The 18039-nt window shown below is 45.8% G+C and overlaps 1 protein-coding gene across 2 annotated transcripts in view; it reads left to right on the forward strand.

The window, feature by feature from the left end:
• COL11A1 (collagen type XI alpha 1 chain) overlaps positions 1 to 18039 on the forward strand; it is a 248703-nt gene that overhangs the window by 155472 nt on the left and 75192 nt on the right. For both annotated transcript variants that reach the window (XM_035122972.3, XM_035122973.3), the window contains 5 exons: positions 4672 to 4716; positions 4882 to 4935; positions 5031 to 5075; positions 14517 to 14570; positions 16975 to 17028. In XM_035122972.3, coding sequence (XP_034978863.3) covers positions 4672 to 4716; positions 4882 to 4935; positions 5031 to 5075; positions 14517 to 14570; positions 16975 to 17028 — 252 coding nt within the window. The remainder of the gene's footprint in view (positions 1 to 4671; positions 4717 to 4881; positions 4936 to 5030; positions 5076 to 14516; positions 14571 to 16974; positions 17029 to 18039) is intronic.

The following is an 18039-nucleotide window of genomic DNA, read 5'->3' on the forward strand; positions in this document are numbered from 1 at the left end:
CTGGAAGGGGCCAGCGAAGTCCACGTGCAAGCGTGACCATGGATGTCGGGCGGACTCCCAGGGCTGGACTGGGGCCCTTGGGGGATCCGGGCGGGATTCTTGGCAGGTCTGGCAGTGTTGGACCCAGGCCTCTATCTCTCTGTCAATCCCCGGCCACCACACATAACTCCTGGCAAGGGCCTTCATCCTCACTACCCCTGGGTGTGTCTCGTGTAGGGCTGTGAGGACCCTTTTGCGGAGGGGCTGGGGAACAACAACCCTGCTTCCCCATAACAGGCACCCCTTGTGGGCCGACAGTTCATGTTTGCGGTTTGTGTAGCCAGCGAATTCTGGCCCGGGGCTGCTGCTGGGCCATCCTCGCCACACCCAGTCCAGGACCCGGGAGATGACCCTATCTTTTGTGGAATGGTGCGCAACTTCTTGTGCCTGAATGGGTCGGTCGGGAAGCAGCTCCAGGGTCATAACCTCTTGCGCAGGCGCTGGGTCGGGGCCTGTTTCTGGTAGTGGTAGCCTGCTGAGGGCGTCTGCGTGGCCCATCGCCTTCCCAGGGCGGTGGATTAGTGCATACTGGTAGCCGGCAAGGAAAATTGACCACCTGAGGACACGTGGAGACAACACTTGGGGGGTCTGCTTCTCAGGAGCAAACAGGCCAAGCAACGGCTTGTGGTCAGTCACTATGGTAAAGGGCCGCCCGTACAAGAAATCATGGAATTTTTTTATGCCCTTCACGATTGCCAGACCCTCCTTGTCAATCTGTGAGTAGTTTCGTTCGGCTGCAGCAAGCGTCTGGGAGAAGTATGCCACCGGCACCTCTCTTCCATCCGGGAGTTGGTGTCCCAGGACAGCGCCGATGCCATAGGGAGAGGCGTCGCATGCCAGCACCACTGGCAGCCTCTCGTCGAAGTGTGCCAAGACCGAGTTCGAGACGAGCAAGTCCTTGACTGCCTGGAATGCGGCCCTTTGTCGCTGGCCCCACACCCAAGGGGCCCTTTTATCTAGGAGTCTGTGTAGGGGCTCCGCTACCGCTGCCTTATGGGGAAGGAAGGCATGGTAAAAGTTCAATAGTCCCAAGAATGACTGAAGTTCGGGCTTGCTCTTGGGCGCTGGGGCCTCACAAATGGCCCGTACCTTGTCACCGGTTGGATGGACCCCTTCTGCGTCCACCTTAAATCCCAGAAAGTCCACCTGCGGCACTCCCAGTAAACACTTTTCCCGCTTCACCTTGAGGCCCGCCGTCTGGAAACGGTGCAGGACGGAGCGGAGGCGGTCCTCAAATTCCTCTGGTGTGGGCCCGGCGATCAGTACATCATCGAAGAAGGGGGTGACGCCAGGAATCCCTTTAAGGAGAGAGTCCATTAGATTCTGGAATATGCCTGGTGCCACGCTAACGCCAAATTGCAGCCGCTTTACTCTGAATGCCCCTCTGTGCGTCACAATCGTCTGAGCCTCTGCTGTGGCTTCGTCCACAGGCAACTGTTGATACGCTTGGGCCAAGTCCAGTTTGCCAAAGATTTTTGACCCAGCCAGGGTGGCGAGGACATGGCTGACCACTGGCACTGGGTATGCATGGGCCGTGAGAGCCTTGTTTATGGTGCATTTGTAGTCTGCACAGATGCGGACCGAACCGTTAGGCTTGACGGGTGTGACAATTGGAGTTTCCCAGGGGGCGTTGGGCACCGGCTCCAGCACTCCTTGCTCCACGAGCCGGTCCAATTCCTCGTCTATGCGGGGTTTCAGGGCGAACGGGACCCGGCGGGCCTTGTGCCTGATGGGTCGTACAGCGGGGTCTAGCTGTAGGGCAATGGGGGGTCCTGTATATCGTCCCAATGCCCCATCGAAAACCCCTGGAAACTCTTTGCATATGGCGTCCACGTCCACTTGTAAGCTAGTGCGGTTCACCCCGGTAACGGCTAGCCCCAGAGGTCCAAACCATGCCACTCCCAGTAAGCTAACGTAGGGGCCCTTAACTACCAGCAAGTCCAATTGTTGCTTTCGCCCTCGATATTGCACCCTGAAGGTCCCCACCCCCATTGTAGGGACCTTACGTTTCTGGAAGTCCCGGAGGGTGAATGGGGCCGGCCTTAGTTTGGGACCCCCATTAGGGCACAGTTCCCTTAATGTTCGGGCCGAGATTATGGATAGAGTTGAACCCGTGTCCAGCTCCATGCGGCATGGGGCTCCCTCTATCTGTACCTCTATATAAATTTTCTCTGTGCTGGGATGGGGCAACTGGAATACCTGGTAGTCCGTGATCTCCGTCGAGTTGCCTTGGTGCATGGTGCCGTGTGACCTGGGGCTCCTGGGTCGGTCATCTGATGCTTGTCGACAGGTGAGTCGAGCCCGACACACCCGGGCGATGTGTCCCAATTTTCTGCACTGCCTGCACTCTGCGTTGTGGAAACGACAGGTCCTCCTCTCGTGGTTCTCCCCGCAGCTTGCACAGTTCCCTCCTTCTCGTCGAGGCTGCTGTGGTGTGTGTGCTGCTTGAGTGCGCCGCTGTACTCGGTGTACTTCCTCCCTGTCAGATTCGGATTCGTCGGTGAGGTCTTCGTGGTAGACCCTCGGTTGGGATGGCGGGGCCGGTCGTGCCTCTTGCGTTGACCTCTCGGCGGCTTCGGTTGCCAGGGCTTCCTCCAGAGCAATCTGGAACGTGAGGTCTTTTTTGGCGTAGAGGCGTCGTTGCAACATCTCGTCCCTCAGGCCACCGACGAGGCGGTCACGAAGCATGTTCTCCAATTCTGAGAAGTTGCATAACCGGGCGGCTTGGCGGAGGGAGGTCACAAACCCAGTTATGGTTTCCCCCGGGGCTTGCCGCTTTGCGTAGAAGGCATTTCGGCAAGCTACCACCGAGGGCTGTGGTGAGAAGTGCTCCTTCAGCCGTTCCATTATTGTTTTGTAAGAGACGGTAGCGACATCTCTAGGTGCAAGGAGAGCCCGGGCGATTTCAAACGTCTCCTCTCCACAGACGCTGAAGAATGTTGCCCTCTTCATGGCATCGTTGGTGACTTCTTTCGCTTGCAGGAGGAAGTTGAAACGAGCGGCGTACCCTTCCCAGTCTCCTGATGCTGGTTTGAATGGCGAGAAGCTGCTGTCGGTTGCCATTCTGGGTTCCTTGGGTCCTGGAGCTGAAGCCTGGATGCACGGTGCGATGCAGCGGTGCAGCAGGTGGCGGTGCTGCGGTGCAGTGCGTGGTGGCGGTCAGCTCAGCAGGATCCCACCTTCGTCGCCAGTGAAATATACTCGGAGTCAAGAGTGAATTTCATGCTCTTTATTCAGCTCATAGTCATCAAGGAGGAGAAGAGAAGACGAATGGCTCTTTCCCCCAAACCGTCTGCTTATATACATTATTTACACAATGGGCCTTGCGTGATTGGCTACTTCAGGGCTACACCTGTGGGCCAATTATATTGTGGATTGACTTCTGCCTGCAGCCTGATTGGCTGCTCCTACAGGCCAATCAGGTTGAGGATTCACTTCCACCTGGAGTTGGATTGGGTAGCTCCCGCTGATTCTGAATCCTATTGTTCTAGGATTCAGCTCAGTACATAACAGGGAGGAAGGGAGAAAACAAGAGCGTTCTCCCTATATTCTGTGAATTATCCAGCTAGACTGCAATCTATCCCCTCGGGGGGGGGGGGGGATTTCTCTGGCATCTTCTATGCATTCTAATTCCCCAGTACTCTTTTTCATATACAAAACAAAACCACCCCAAAACAATTTGTGGTTGAAGCGGCAAATCAACAGCAAGGATGCCGAATAATACATATTTAAATGGATGTAGAAAGTCAAGACATAGCTGCTTTGTTTATTTGAAGCTGGTGGGCGGAATTTATAATGCAGAGTCTGCAAGCTCCAGAAGGTCACTGCATCACTATCTATAAAGCTCAACTGGACGTGGCTGATCACTTGTGGTTGAAATGTGATGAAGTTATCAAAGGGGAAAGGATGGCTTGGAAATTGTGCTTGATGGCAGCTTAGTGTGCCATTAAGTAAAACTGAAGTAATGTATATCATTACTCTGCCGACCACTACATTTTATGAAGCAGAAAAACAGCCGTGCAGATTCACCAGTTTAAATCTGAAACTGATGAGAGACAATTGTATTTCCAGCATTCTCACAAGCTTCCTTACTATACTCCCCCCCTCCAATTGATTACTGCAGTGAATAGATTTACAACTAGCAAACAGCAGCTTCTAAGATGTGGTTTTCCTGGGCCTATGGCAAGGAGAGAAAGAGTTAAACTCCTTCACCTCACCCTGCTGCTCCTCCTGTTGCCCCAATAGTGCTCAGGCGGCGGGTGGGGGTGGGTGGGTGGGGGTTTGCAGGAGAGTAGGGGAAGGGTTAAACACTCGCTGCAATATACCCAACCTCCCCTGCGAATGCTCCCTGCTCCCATGTTAGCATTGCAAGACAAACCTGGGTTGCCGAATGTTTCCCTTACGACTTGTAATTCTGCCCTTTAAGAAGAGAGATAAATATTTAAAGAAGCTATTTATGAAAACTTAAAATGCAAGGCAAGTCGTCAGGTGCCCTGTGTAGCTTTTGATCCTGCAGCTGTAGTAGAGTTCTGTTGTGCCCTTTTGAAGCAGCAGAACTACCTTCTCAACCCAAAAAACGAAAACAGCCCTCCAACGAATGATAAGATTAATTTGTGTGAACTTTGTTTGCAGGGCTTGCACGGAAAACCTGGCCCAAGGGGACAGCGAGGACCAACTGTACGTACTATGCATTTTTCCTGCACCTCCGCTTTAATGTTATCTCATGCATTTCCATATTAATTGCTATCCTGGCCATATTCAGAAGGTTGCCTTTATATCCTTTGCCGCTGTAGCACACGAGAATAAAAAATAACCAATTGCATATCTTTTGTGACTCAACAGGGACCACGTGGGTCAAGAGGCCCAAGAGGCCCAACTGGGAAACCTGGCCCCAAGGTAACTTGAGCGAATCGAGGAACCAATTTCACTTCTAGCTCTTCCTCTTAATGAAAGGCGTGTGTTTCATCTCTGAATGATTTGCTCTTTTCCAGGGCACGGCTGGCAATGACGGACCCCCTGGCCCACCAGGTGAAAGGGTAGGCAAGGAACAATTTAGATTTCATTTCCATCTCTCTCTAGTCAACACCTTCCCTGGTTGGAATTGCAGAGAAGGTGTATTCCGTTCCTGCAAGGCAGGAAAGTGTTTTTGTACGAGAACCGATACTCAAATGGATGAAAGTCGAACTGCAGAACTGTTATAACCAAATAGGGCTTTACAAACTAACCATCTAGGATCTTGTATACCAGGCATGTTCAACAGGTAGATCGTGATCTACTGGTAGATCACTGGATGTCTGTGGTAGATCACCGGTAGATCAGTGAGTCCCCCCCAGAGATGCTGAAAATTTTTGGCTCCCCCCAAAAACATCAACAACTTTGCCCTGCACCCCTAAAATGACCTGAACCACCAAAAACAGGGCTTTCCTTCCTAAAAAAATAAAGCTCAATATCTCTTCCTTCCTAACTAAAGAAGCTCAACAACTTTTACATGAACCCCAAAAAACAGGGCTTTCCTTCGTTAAAAAAAAGCTCAACAACTTTGACCTGAACCCCCCAAAAGGGGGTAGATCACTGCCAGTTTTAAACTCTGTGAGTAGATCACAGTCTCTTGGGAGTTGGTCACCCCTGTTGTATACCAACTGACCAGATGTAATTTCTTTAAAAACAAAAAACAAAACACTGGCCAAATACATTTTTGTTGGCTCAAAAGTACCTGCTGTTGAATGGGCTGCTTATTATTAAACTGCAAGTCTGAGTAAAGTATTTATGTATCCCCCCCCCATTTATTTGATTCACAGCCTTTTCCATTTGTGAATATGCTAAACTCTTATTTTGCCACCAACCCTTTAATTTTCTTAGTTCTTTCTGTTTGTAACTTACCACCTGGGACAAGTTAAAGCACATGAAATGAAGGTTGTCATATAGATGCTAACAGTACAATTTATCTGTGCATGTCTGCTGAGACGCAAGTCCCACTGAGGTCAGCGGGACTTGCTCTCTGTTAAGTGTGTTTAGGATTGGCAGGCAAATGTGCATTTAATCAATACGGTAAATTCATTTGCCTATTGAGACTGCAATCCTGCGTGCACTTACCTGAGAGTAAACACCATCAAAACCAGTGTGATTAACTCCTGCATAAATATGCACCGTTCATCTGTATAAATTTGCATATGATCAAAAACATTGCTAACGCTTTGGACTGCAGTTAAGTCCCATTGAAATCAATTTGGAAAGTTAGCCTTGAGTAGATGAATACAGTTTGGGTCCTACTCTTTGCTTCTGAATAGTGAATACCTAGGAGGCTTCAGCAAACAGCGGGATCTGACATGAGGAGGGTCTGAAGTTGAAGCCAAATACACCTTATTGGAAATTAGTGAGGGCCATTCCCCTAAAAAAAAAAATAGATCAAGTGTCTCCTTGTTGGAATCCCAGTGCTACTATTAAGCTGTGGGTATTGGTGGAATTCAAAGAAACCTCCTTACTCTGGGGCTTGCATTTGGTGCAAGCATGATATACCATCATAGGACTGGTCTTTGCTGTTCTTCTCTATTGCTGAGAGCACATCCTTGTGGTACATTTAGATAAGTTTAGACTTTGTACTTAGTGGTCTTGTGGAAAGGGGCATCTTTTGATGGTAAATTTGGGCTCCCTCCCATTCATCCGGCTAAGTGAGGCCAAGGACTTCTGGTGCAAAGCTCAGCCTGGGCTTCCTATTCTCTTCAGCAGTTCCACATATTCTCATCTCTTTCCACAGGGAGATTCCTCTCCATTGAAGGGAATAAGCAAGGTCTAGTGGGGAAGGCAAATTCATACATGTATTAGTGGCCTGCATTGGCAAGGAGGCTTGTTACCATGTTCTCCTGTGCGCAATGAGGATTCCGCTTAATGTTTATTGCGATTTTGAAAGCTATTCACCGAACGGTTTTTAGACATCACAGTGGGGGACATTTGGGAAATCCTATCAGTCAACTCAATGCTGTTGATTATGTGCATCAAAGAATGTCAAAATAATATATTGCCTTCATATCAGTTAATACCTTTTAATATACTTACAGTGGGGGGTTCTTTATAAGAGGAATTTGCTGTGTTGTTATTGCTTATTTTGTGTGTGTGTGTGTGTGTGAGAGAGAGAGAGGTAGAGCATTTGCTAAGAGATTTTAAGTGCAGCAGGTTCTGAGGGTTTTCCCAAGTAAAACCAATTAGATTTTTGTAATGTTTTTGGCTTTCTGAACTGAAGCTAATAAAAAGTGTTTTTGCCAGCAGAACTGTTATAACCAAATAGGGCTTTACAAACTGGCCATCTAGGATCCTGTATACCAACTGACCAGATGTAATTTCTTTAATAAAAAAACAACAACACTGGCCAAATACATTTTTGTTGGCTCAAAAGTACCTGCTGTTGAATGGGCTGCTTATTATCAAACTGCAAGTCATCCACACTGCAGTAACACACATTATCATGTAGTAAATAGTACCTTAGGGACACAGGTGGCACTGTGGGTTAAACCACAGAGCCTAGGGCTTGCCGATCAGAAGGTTGGCAGTTCGAATCCCCACGATGGTGTGAGCTCCCATTGCTCGGTCCCTGCTCCTGCCAACCTAGCAGTTCGAAAGCACATCAAAGTGCAAGGAGATAAATAGGTACCGCTCCAGTGGGAAGGTAAACGGCATTTCCGTGTGCTGCTCTGGTTCGCCAGAAGCGGCTTAGTCATGCTGGCCACATGATCCGGAAGCTGTACGCCAGTTCCCTCGGGCAGTAAAGTGAGATGAGCGCCGTAACCCCAGAGTCGTCCACGACTGGACCTAATGGTCAGGGGTCCCTTTACCTTTACCTTTAAATGGTACCTTGGAAGATTTATTATACAGTGGACTGTAATTTCCAATTGCAATACACAAGGAACTAGGCCTCATTTACAAGTTCCAGCAGCAGGCATTGATGTAGCAGGCAGGTATTGCTTATCACATACCCTTATCCCATGGACTTCCCCATAAGCAACTCTGGGGGAAGTTCTGTGCTACTGGGCGATGTTCCACATCATATAAATGGGAAATAATCCATATGATCCCAATAAAGCCTACCACACAAAAGCAGTTTTTGGCAATGACCAACTAACTGGCAATGGGCAGATTCCCTTAATCTGATCCAGAATTATCTGATCCCCTGAATGATCTGAAATTAACCCAGGTTTTTGGATCTTCACCTGAGATCTCTAGGCCCCAGTGTACACCCAATGGCATACCCTCCAAATTTTCCCCATACAAATAGGGACATCCTATTCAACAACAACAATAATATTTATACCCCAACCATCTGATTGGGTTACCCCAGCCACTCTGGGCGGCTTCCAAAATACTGTATATAAAACAAGATAAAATATTAAACATTAATAAACTTCCCTAAACAAGGCTGCCTTCAGATGTCTTCTAAGGGTTACTTATCTCCTTGGATTGGGGGGGGGGTCACATAACTCCATACCCTCCAGCATTTCTCCAATGAAAATAGGGGCTTCTTAAGAAAAAGAGGGACATTCTGGGATCAAATCGGAAACTGGGACGGCTTCTATAAATCTGGGAGTGTCCCCGGAAATTAGGGACGCTTGGAGGGTCTGAGATTGCCCCCTGTAGACTTAGAATGAACATATCCAGTCTGCCAACTGCAATTCTATGTGAATGTTTTCTCATTTCACATGCAGTTGCCAAACCATTTTGCCTATAGATGAAGCACAATAAATACATGGCAGACAGTGCCACTGTCGAGGCTGGATCCTGTTCACTCGCTGCCATTTGAATTAACAGACTCCCGCACTGAAAGATCATCTGTTGAAAGTAACAGCTTCCCTCACACTAATTGCATCACCCTGTTGTGCCTCATGTTGCGATAATCCGGGCTCCAGCTGGCAATAGACTGAGCATCAACAGAAAAACTGACAATGAACCAATCAAGGGAGATTTTTTTCCCTCCCCTCCGTTCTGTATTCAATTTGCTTCTTCCTACTCGAGTGCTATCAAAACACTGTATAAGCTTTTCCATAAACATCTCCCCCAGCCCTATAATAAAATCTGTGTGGCTTTGCATTAATATTCAAAGGTAAACATCAAAGCCCTGCTGTAAAAGATCATTTCACAAAAGTGAATGCTAACACTTTGGTCTAGGAAGCCTTTTATTTACATAGAGGAATGCATTAGAGAAACCCATGGAAAATCTGGTATCTGGTTTAAAAGGCCACTCTTCAGTTTTCAACACAGCTTGTCTTTCGCCAAGCTTGTGCTCTCCGGGATTTTTGGACTACAGCTCCAAAACTCCTGGTCGCAAAGACTAGCATAGCACCTAAGTTTTATGGTCCCAGTGATAATCCTTTGTGGTCCCGATGGGCAAGGGATGCCCTGCAAGGAGGCTAAGTGAGAAGATTGACACAAGTGTAAATGTGGGAATTGTGTGTGTGCAAGCCCATGTCTCATGCAGGTATGCTTGTTGAGGAACTGTACTTTATTCGTCTGTAGGCACTTTTACAAAGATTTTTCAGGTGAACTTTATAAAGCAGCTTGTCTCAAATTATTCTTACTGTTATCTCTCTTTTTAATCAAAATTTAAAGATTAACGTAAATAAAAATACAGACCAAAAAGAAAAGAAAAAGAGAATAGAAAAGGGTAGAGATGTAGAGAAGGGATAAAGGAGAAAAGGAAACAGAAAGGAAAAGAGAGGGAATGTTGAAAGAGGAAGGAAGGAAGGAAGGAAGGGAAGGGAATTGTAGAGTTGGAAGGAACCCCAAGAGTCATCTAATCTAAACCCCTGCTATGCAGGAATCTCAGCTAAAGCATGCATGGCAGTAGACCATCCAACCTCTGCTTATAAACCCCTTACATACACTATTTCCACAGCATCTCCCTGATCCACCAAGTTTGAGGAAGGAAGGAAAGAAGTCTAATAAAAATATTGTTCAAATTTGACTAGCAGAACTCTTCAAAACAAAACAGAAACATCAAATGATACGACCAAAATATCCATACAATGTCTTGCGCTGTCTAGTAGAGGCTCAGCATCTTACAAAATGGGAAATAATTCCCACAGACCTAGAAGCAGAGGTCTATCTCTTCCTGCAACTATTTTTAGCCTGGAGCTGTTTTCTCTCAGTCAGTCAGCGAGGGTCTTTTACATGTCCTTGCTTCACAGAGCCCTGAGACAAAAGACATGAAGGCAACTCCCTTTAAAATGGAGATATGCAACCCAATACCTTCACCACATGATCTAAGGCAGGCACCCCCAAACTTCGGCCCTCCAGATGTTTTGGACTACAATCCCCATCATCCCTGACCACTGGCTAGGGATCATGGGAGTTGTAGGCCAAAACATATGGAGGGCCGCTGTTTGGGGGTGCCTGATCTAAGGTTACAACACTCACAGGTTAGCTACCAGAGAACAACAATCAGTTAATTATCAACTCAGCAAGAGCCCAGAGTGCTCTCCTTGGCTTTAATATAGCTCTGTGGAAAAACCCCATCTTAAACCTTTTCATCAATACACATTTAGGCGTTCACATTATACTTAACATAACGAGGGTTACAAATACAAAGTAGACAAAATATCAGCATAACATTGACTTTTCCTTTCCAATGCAGAGCAAGTACTGTATACAGTTCTTTACACTTACCATGCCTCATGTTTATATTTTTTATTTTCTTCTTCTTTTTCAATTATTCAGTGTATACTTCTTCTTCTTTGGCGATCACTCATATCCGAGTAAGATTGTCTTCCATAAACATGGTTTTAACAATGAGTCTGTAAGTGACTGTGGAGGCCAATTCTGGATCCCCACGTCCTTCCACAGTGGGGACATTGGTTTCCGGGCGGGAGTTGATCACGGTGTGAATTTGCCAAGCGTGCCTTCCCTTTCTCCCTTGCCTCCTGAGTTTGAGCGTCTTCAAAGTCCAGTGCATAACAACCATTATACACTTCAAAGTTCAGTGTATAACAACTATTACAAACAAGAAAAAAGATACCAAAACAAAATCACAACTTACCCCTCTCATGTTTTTTCATGTTTGTATTCACAAGTATATAAACTCTGGGTTTGATAGAGCCGAGGAATTAAATATGGCACTGTAGTGTATAAGGAAAAAGGGAAGGCAGAGTTAACAAGATGCAGTAAAAAAAAAAAAAACATTGATATGAAAATAGTCCTTAGTCACTACAATAATCCTTAGTCACTACATATTGCTGTTTACACAAAAAAAACAGAAAAACCGATCCAATTTTTAAAGGGCACTTTTATCAGTAGTTGAATGGTTTCTCTTTCTTGTTGAACCATTCAGGAATGAAGAAATCAGAGGAGGTGTGAAGGACAGGTAGAAAACAAAGATAAAATGGCATTAAAATATTAAACAATGTGAAACTGGTATTTCAAAGCATTGTTTTCCTATTGTTTTTGTAGAGGCAGTGGAGTGCAATGGTTAAGGTGCCAGGCTAGGACTGAGAAGACTCGGGTTCAAATTTCCATGAAACTCACTGGGCAACCTTAGCTCTCAGCCTTGCCTACTTTGCAGGATTGTTGTAATGAATAACATTGGAAAGGAGAGGGAGCTATGTATACTGCCTTGAATTTCCTAGGTACAAATGGAATGAATGAATAAATAAATATAACCCATCCATCCCAAGGACCTGAAATCAGTAAACACTTGCGAATTAACACCAATTATATTTAAAAAGTGTCATGCTTTGATGGTCAAAAACATAAAAGGGAAATACATAAAAACAACAACAAACCATGATTGCATGTGATATTATGTGCCTTACTTTGAAATGTGGGGAAGGGCACTCTTTCATATACAGTGGTACCTCTAGTTGCGAACTTAATTGGTTCTGGAGGTCCGTTCTTAACCTGAAACTGTTCTTAACTAGAGGCGTGCTTTCGTTAATGGGGCCTCTTGCTGCCGCTGTGCCGCCGGCACACAATTTCCGTTCTCATCCTGGGGCAAAGTTCTCAACTCGAGGTAACTCTTCCAGGTTAGCGGAGTTTGTAACCTGAAGGGTTTGTAACCTGAGGCGTATGTAACTCAAGGTACCACTGTAATCTGAGCAATCAGGGGCGTAGGAAGATAGGGGGTGGTGGGGGCGGGGCGCCCCGTGCGGCACGATCCCAGGGGCGCCATCACGGCTGCCCGCCCCGCCCCTGTGCGCGGCATGTCCCACACCAAAACACACGTCCCGCCCCTGCGCACGGCACCCCCGCCCCCAAACGCATGCCCCACCCCTGCACAGTGCACCCCGCCCCCAAAACACGTGTCCCGCCCCTGCGCGCAGCACGCCCCGTCCCCAGAACGTGCGCCCTGCCCCTAGAACATGCGCCACATCCCTAGGGGCAGCGTGCCTGCTCTCCGCCCCTGGTGGCGGAGCATGAAGCTCCCCCACTGTGGGCAATTATTAAAAGTATAAATAGATGCTTCCTCTTTTAAGGTGATTCTAACTTCAGGCAAATGTGTTTTTTGCTTGCTTGTTTGTTTTTGCTTCATAAGCAGTTTTCTGCACCTTAATTTGTTTTGGGCTGTAATGCTGTCAGCTGAGTGTAGGAATTGTAGATCTCGCCATAAAATCTCTGCCTAGCAGCCACCTGGCTGAACATGAACCAAATATAGATGCTAGCTGCACTTTCACAAGGATCCAGGTCTGCTTCCTGACTTTTTTGTTGTTTCCTCCTTGAATAATAATAATAATAATAATAAATTTTATTTGTACCCCGCCCAGGGCGGCTAACATCAAGAAACTTAAGACACTGTACAAAGAACATAAAACAGGCAATCAATTACGCTAGTTAAAATACATCTTAAAATTAGTTCAGAGCAAATTAAAATCTGGACAGATGGCAGTCCACGGGCAAAATTGAGAGTGGTTGATATTCTCCAGGGCCAACTGTTACCACTGGTCTTATAAAGGACCTGTGAGCGGGCTAGGAGGCCTCTTTAATGCTTGTTCTTAAACAGAAAGAAAAGAATCAGACTGAACCAAAGGCCTGGCGGAACAGCTCCGTCTTGCAGGCCCTGCGGAAATATGTCATATCCTGCAGGCCCTGGTCTCTTGTGAGAGAGCCTTCCACGAAGCCGGGGCCACGGCCGAAAAGGCCCTGGCTCTGGTCGAAGCCAGTCTAATCTCCCTGGGGCCTGGAATCCTCAGGGTGTTATTATTTGCAGACGTTAAGGTCCTCCGTGGGGCATACCAGGAGAGGCGGTCCCATAGGTACGAGGGTCCTAGGCCATATGCATGCAGAATCCTTTCCCTGCACATTCCTCATAAGAGTTTCTCCAGCTGACACAAAAGGCAGCTAAAATTTGACTCTCACCATGAATTTCATTCAATGCCAGGCTGCAACAAGAGAACTTCAAAGAACTCCGAGATAGTCTGTCCTCTTCACCAGAGTAGCAGAGAAACACTTCACAAGGAATTGCAGTCACAGGGCTGACTTACCATGAACCTTGACTTAAAAATAAATAAATAGCAGGAAGGTATATAATTTTGACATCTTTTGCCTCAGGTGCAGAAATGTCTAAAATAACCTGTGCTTCTGTATGTGGTCTGCGTACACATTCCTGGCTTAGAATGAAGCTAGTTTGTTGGTTTATCTTGATTCAGGTGGAAGCTGGTTTTCGGGGAAATGCCGCAAAACACAGTATTTCATAAGGAACAACAACATAGATATGGATTATGGCTAACTTTGTATATATGCTGCTTCCCAAACCAGTGGTGGGAGTACCCTAGTTACAGAATAAATTACTTGAGAGGAAAGCTGCACACACACACCATATAATAATAATTTTATTATTTGTACCCCGCCCATCTGACTGGGTTGCCCCACCCACTCTGGACGGCTTCCAACATATAGAAAAACATAATAAAATACCTATTTAAAGGACATGGTTTTGCCAAAAGAACTGGGAACTGTAGTTCACTTGCTCACAGAGGTACAATTGCCAGCACCCTTAACACACTACAGCTCCCAGGATTTTGTACAGTGTGTGTGTGTGCTTTGAATGTATAGTGTACGCTGCCTAAGTCTCGTGGAATTCAGTAGGGCTTACTTCTCAGCAGACATACACAGGATTGTGCTGTAATGCTGATACTAGGTAATATTTATTTTTGTAACCAAATTAATAACTGGAATTGCTTGCAGAAATTTGGCCGATGGCATTGTACTGAAATGGCACATCCTATATTAAACAGAGCGAGACAAGCCTTGCACTGTCTCATCTGTATACAAGCAATTATGCCCAGATGTTTAGGTGTGTGATTTGAATAGATTTGCTGAGACAACAACGTTTTTCACTGAGACCCCCACCTTGTCAACAGCCAGGGGCAGGCATTAGTTTAACATTTCCCATAGGTTGGTTGCATCACAAGTTTCTCCCCAAAATATTTGTGCTATTTCCATGCCGCCGTTGCTGCTGCTAACATTTTTTGTTTTGCTTTTGCTTTCCTGATTGATTTTAGGGCCCACAAGGACCCCAGGGGCCTGTTGGATTTCCTGGACCAAAAGGTCCCCCTGTAAGTATTTTCTCAAAATAAATGCAATGCTTATTCAGCAAATGGGATGCAGAAATAAAGACTGGTTGTTAAGGGCTGTTTTTCCATGTGTTGAGAAGCTCAATAGCGCTTTCCCTGGTATATGAAATAGCTAAAACCATTTAGCTACTTCATATACCAGTATATACCATATACTTCATAAAACCTGCTGCTGCATTGAAACAAACATTAAAAGCAAAAGTGTTTGCTGGGAAATCTGATAACTATGGTAGGACAAGCCAGGGAACAAACAACTGAAGCTGTATAAATAATTTAAAAATCAGAAGGTGAGTTTCTGTTCTGTGCAACTACAGTGGTGCCTCGCTAGACGAATTTAATTCGTTCCACAGATCTTTTCTTATAACGAAAAATTCATCTAGCGAATCCCATAGGAATGCATTGATTTTTTTCCCGGATTTCCCCCCCCCATAGGAATGCATTAATTGAATTTCAATGCATTCCTATGGGAAACCGCGATTCGCTACACAAATTTTTCATAAAACGCATTCGTCTAGCGAGTCAACCTCCGCTAGGAAAAAACCGTCCGTTAAGCGGAAATTTAGTTAAGCAGGGCATTCATTAAGCGAGGCACCACTGTATAGTGTATTTTAAAGTGTGCTATATGGTTCCTGCTTTTTCTGCAACCATAGCTGAAATGTGTTTTTCTTCATTCTGTGTAACATAACCCTGACAATGCAATTTGTAGCCTTCCTTGCTCACACCTGGTTGCTGCCGAAAATTTTGTGCAAGCTCTCAACGAGGCAGCTTGCAGGGTAAAGAAGTTCATTGAAAACTTGCCACCATCCCAACAAGGTGGCAGCCACTTTAGTATCTGCAGAATATTTTTCTCTGTAGGGATGATCAGATGCCACTAGAGGTCTCTCTCCATCTTGCGTCGATCCCAGTCCCAAAAGGAAAGAAAAATGCTGAAGTTAATGGGAAAAGTTATATCCGCTATTGGCAGCCTTTTACCAAACAAGTGTATGACATGCACTAACTGGGTCTTTAAAATGTTGCATTCATAAATGGAACTGAAGTATCCACGAGCTTGGGATAATGCAGAGGCTTTCAAAAGTTTTAGGGTCCCATTTACCTTAGCGGAATTAATCAGCTCCAATGGAATCAATGGGCTGCACTGCTTGTTTCTGCCTAATACAACCCTTCAGACTTTGTTTGAGCTTCGCTTGTAGACCAGGTTTGTCCTGGTGAGAATGTACTGAACCTGAAATCATATTGATCCAGCATCCCTTGCTCTTATTATCCTTGGTTGACAGAATGTCACATGGAGACGTAATTTCCCAGCTTCAGTTTTATTACCTCCCACTCTGGGGATCTATATGTCCATCACTACATCACAGAGCAAAAATCTGTGTTTGCCCTATGGAACCAAAGTGGGTGGGTGGGTGGCAGGAGCAGTTAGGGGGTGGGAGTGGAGAAGGGGCTGTCAGTAAAAAGTTTAAGCAGAAATGTTTTCCAGAGCTCCTAAAACAGATTTTTATTGCAAAGAAAGAAAGAACTGCCAGAGTTCCATTGTGGCATGCTGGCGTGTAACATGGTTCATTGCATAATTTTGGGGTGGGTTTGTTTTTGCATTTTTTAATATCACAGACCCCCCCCACCCTTATCTTACTGATAAATTCCATAAGTTTTCATTTTTAAAACAGTTTCTATCAAATCGGGGTTGAGCGAAGTACAATTTTCAAAGATAACAGCATTCTTATGAATTTGGATTGCCTTAGGAGAAGTCGTTGTGCAATTGGGGAGCGGTAATAAATTAATGAGGAGCAGGAGGCAGCAGAAATGTACTATTTTGTTTCTTTTGGATGAGAGGGCACCAGGGTTTTTCTGGTACCTTCTTTAGTGTTTGACTTATTTACAGATACAGAAGTAGGTCACGTTAGAAGCTATGGGCCCACACAGCTGTCAGCGCACAAAGGCACAGAATGTGCATTAGATTCCTTAAGGAAGCAATTGCTCAGACCCCCTGCAGCCCCTTGCCCTAGCTGCTTCCAGTCCAGCTAAACTCCAACCCCAAGAAACCCCCTCTGGCTCTCTGATTCCCTCTCTCTGCCTTCCCGTCCAAGATGCAACAACGCTGTGCCTGTGTTGCATTGGCTAAAGGGTGTTCCCTTCCAAAGGCAGACAAGAGAGAGAGAGAGAGAGAGAGAGAGAGATTTCCAGTCATTAACTCCCATTCAGCAAATATTAACTGAACATCCCTGACCATGAGCAGTCAGCTTAATAATGGTTGGTCACTCAGCCGGCATTCGCGGTGGGATGCTTGAAAGCCAGCTTGTCAGATTGGAGCTATCACAAAGATTGCTAGACTTGGTTAGCATCTGCTTCTCAGAGCTATAATTTGATTGCTTCTTTTTTCCCATTGCAGGGTCCACCAGGGAAGGATGGCTTGCCCGGACACCCAGGGCAGAGGGGTGAAACGGTAAGTGCATTCTTTGTTTTCTTCGATATGGTGGTGGTTTTCTTTTTAGTACACTGCTCATTCCTCTTGGGTGGAACTTGACACTTGGCAATCAACATGAGCCTGGAATCCTAATCCTAGCTACAAAGCAGGGCTGGATTAACCATTAAGCACAATAAGCACACACTTAGGGTATCAAGGGGGGGGGGGCACCGTGGATATTTTCCATTCCTGGATTTACCATGGACTATATTGCTATTATTACCTTAGTGCAGCTGAACCAGCTTCAAAAAGAAGAAGAGATAAATGGGGGGAAAATGACACAGATACACACGTACACATATATACTGTATAATAAAATAGTAATAATAGAGGTAATTACATAGATCAGTGATATATAATGATATATTTTGAATTAGATATATATGGTGGCACCAAAATCTTTTAAGTGCTTAGAGCTTCTAAAGGTCTTAGCCCAGCCCTGCTGCAAAGCAAGGAGGTGGCTGTGATTTCCAGTGAAGACCTGAGCAGGTTGTGCAGAAGATGCTTTATCCTTCCTCCAGGCTGCTTTCCCCCGCCCCTTCACTTCCCCCCACAATGTAACAAATGTTTATGTTGCAGATATTAACATCACACAGTTTGAAGTGACTGGAAGCATAAGAACTGGCTCCTTTTGGAAGAAATCATTGTCCCGGCCCATAAAAATATTATTCAAACTTTTACTGGCAGAACTCTTCAAAACAAAACATAAGCATCAAAGATGCAACCCAGATATCCATACAATGACTTGTGCTGTCCAGCACAGGCTCAGCATCTTACAAAATATGAAATAATCCAAATAGATCTATAAGCAAAAATCTCTCTCTCTCTCTCTCTCTCTCTCTCTCTCTCTCTCTCTCTCTCTCTCTCTCTCTCTCCTCAGCCTCCATTGGCCTTAGGCTGTTTAGTCTCCCTTCAGGAGAGCTTCATTTACATCATCACTCCATGGAGTTTGGGAGGACAAGACTCAATGGCCACTCCCTTTTAAAATGG

The sequence above is a fragment of the Zootoca vivipara genome, chromosome 7, assembly GCF_965207765.1.
Source record: "Zootoca vivipara chromosome 7, rZooViv2.hap1.1, whole genome shotgun sequence".
In the NCBI taxonomy this organism is placed as follows: domain Eukaryota; kingdom Metazoa; phylum Chordata; class Lepidosauria; order Squamata; family Lacertidae; genus Zootoca; species Zootoca vivipara.